The following is a 2397-nucleotide window of genomic DNA, read 5'->3' as shown; positions in this document are numbered from 1 at the left end:
TCTCACACCCACCCACTAAAACTCCCAACACACCCACAACCGCCGCCGCCGCCCCCTCCCCCCCCAGGTGATGTATGCGCGCCAGCACGAGCGCGAAGCGATGAAGGATGCGGTGGAGATGGCTGTGCTGAGCTGCACCCAGCACCCCCACATCATACAGGTCTACGCCTGCCTCACAAACATGGTCGAGGGTGAGGGGGGGGTGGGAGGGGTGCGGGGCAGCAGATGCGAGCGTGTGTGTGCGTGTGATGTATGTGTGTGTGTGCGTCTGCGTGTGTGTGCGCGCGCTGCGGGGACGCCTTTTCTGCATGCAACGCGAGGGCAATCCTCCCCACGCCCCCCCCTACAGCTGAGAAATAACCGAAACTCAACAGCTGCCAACTGACAACCATCCACCCCCCAAAAAACCATTACATCGTGTCCCCAGAGCCCGTGAAGGGGGTGGTGGGGGGCAGTCTGCCGCGCTACCGGCGGGCCCTGCCCTATGAGCAGGGCCGGGTGGCCTCATGCAGCCTCATCGTGATGGAGGTGAGCTCGCACGCATGTGTGGTTCTTGTGCGTGTGTGTGTACGTGTGTGTGTGTCTACACGTGTGTGATTTTGCAAGTGTGTGTGTGTGTGTGCGTGCGTGTGTGTGTGTGTGTGTGTGCGTGTGTGTGTTTGTGTGTGCATGCATGTGCGCGCATGTGTGCTGCACGTGCCTGAGTGCTTGCGTGTGTGCACAACGTACTCCGCAGCTGCAACAGCCTCTGCAAACCCCCCCTCTCACCCCCCCCCCTCCCGCAGTACATGGACGTGGGCACGCTGCGTGACGCCATTAAGCGCGGGGTGTTCCACCGCCGCGTGTCGCCCACAGCCATGGCGGTAGACCTCACGGGGTGCATCAAGGTAGGGCGGGGCGGATCAATGTTGCCGCAGGGCGCGCGCGGGTGTTGCCCGCGGCAGGGGTGCATGCGAGGGGCAGCGGCCCCTGTCGTCCCCTGGCAGTCCCTCCGTCGGCGCTTGCGCGAGCTGGCGCGCACGCATGCGGTGCATGCTTTTCGGGGAGGGGGGGGGTTGCCATCGTGCTGACGGGGCGCGGCCCTGTGCTGGACGTGCTGCGTTTGTCGTGGCCGCGTTTGTTGATTGGAGCCCAGCGTGGGACAGGCCCCAGCATACATGCAGCATGAGAAGACACACACACCCACACACACATACACACGCACGCACGCACGCACGCACGCACACACACACACACACACACACACAGGTCCTGCGCGAGGTGGGGCAGGCCGTGGAGCACCTTCACACCCGGAAGCTGCTGCACTGCGACGTCAAGTCAGAGAACGTGCTGCTCAAAACGGACGCCACCCGCCCCCTCGGCTTCGTCTGCAAGGTGCGGCCCCGCCCCCCCCCACAAACAGCCCCTCCGCCCCGGCGCCCGTTGTGGGCGAGTGCTCGGCTTCAAGGGGGGCTGCGGCGGCGCGCGGGCGGCGGGCCGCTGCGCCGTGCTTCCTTCTTTCGAGGCGCCCGCGGCCCAGGGCTTTGATGGGTGTGATGCGTCGTCATGCGCGCTGGCGCCGCCTGCGGCATGGCATGGCGCGGGCGTGAAGCCTTCGTGCTGTTGGTTGACTGCCAACGGCGTCTTGTTGACCGAGTCAAACCATGCGTGTGCGCGCGCGCGCAGCTGGCAGACTTTGGGCTGGTCAAGATGATGCGCGGCAGCAAGCAGTACGTGGTCAACCGCAGCGGGACCGGCACCATCACCCACCTGGTGCGCCGCCGCGCCGCGCCTGCTTTCGGCCGCCGCCCCCGTATGGGGATGCGCCGCCGTGATGAATCACGCGGGTTTAGCTGGGCTGCGTTGCTCGGATGCGGAGCTGCGCGCCCTGCGGTTCACAAACACACATGCGTTGACACGTGCGTGTGCGCCTGCAGGCCCCGGAGGCGCTACTTGCCGGGTCGCGGCTCACGACGGCGGTGGACGCGTTCTCGTTCGGCGTGCTCATGTATGAGGTGAGGCCGCGCGCGCGAGATCTGGTATGAGATCTGGCGCATGATCTGGCGCGATGATTGGGCACGGGCCGGATCGCAGAGGGATGAGATCCTTGCATGCGCCAGGGATTCCGAGCCCTTGGCATCTGTCGGGGGCGCCCCTTCCTCGTGCCCGCCGCGAGCACAGGACGGGGCGCCCTGCGTGGGGGGTGTCGCTGCCACCTGTGCAGTCGCGCATGCATTATGCCTGTGGCCGCATGGCCGTCCGGGCATCCTTCCAGGCCAGCTTCAACCCACGATCACGCACCTGGCCTGTTGCCCGCGCGCACGACACCACACACACACACACACACACACACACACACACACACACACACACACACACACACACACACAGACACACACACACACACACACACACACA

The 2397-nt window shown here is 65.6% G+C and overlaps 1 protein-coding gene across 1 annotated transcript in view; it reads left to right on the top strand.

The window, feature by feature from the left end:
- Positions 1 to 100: 100 nt before the first annotated feature.
- Positions 101 to 2397, top strand: part of MNEG_14246 (Fibroblast growth factor receptor 4) — a gene marked incomplete at both ends in the record, with an annotated part of 2819 nt that continues 522 nt past the window's right edge. Inside the window, 6 exons of the mRNA XM_014037282.1 lie at positions 101 to 191; positions 428 to 528; positions 786 to 887; positions 1249 to 1374; positions 1666 to 1752; positions 1917 to 1994. Of these exons, the coding sequence (XP_013892736.1) occupies positions 101 to 191; positions 428 to 528; positions 786 to 887; positions 1249 to 1374; positions 1666 to 1752; positions 1917 to 1994 (585 nt within the window). The remainder of the gene's footprint in view (positions 192 to 427; positions 529 to 785; positions 888 to 1248; positions 1375 to 1665; positions 1753 to 1916; positions 1995 to 2397) is intronic.

The sequence above is a fragment of the Monoraphidium neglectum genome, assembly GCF_000611645.1.
Source record: "Monoraphidium neglectum strain SAG 48.87 unplaced genomic scaffold scaffold04353, whole genome shotgun sequence".
Taxonomy (NCBI): Eukaryota; Viridiplantae; Chlorophyta; class Chlorophyceae; order Sphaeropleales; family Selenastraceae; genus Monoraphidium; species Monoraphidium neglectum.
The sequence above is the reverse complement of the archived record's forward strand: the minus strand, read 5'-3'. Positions and strand labels throughout refer to the sequence as shown.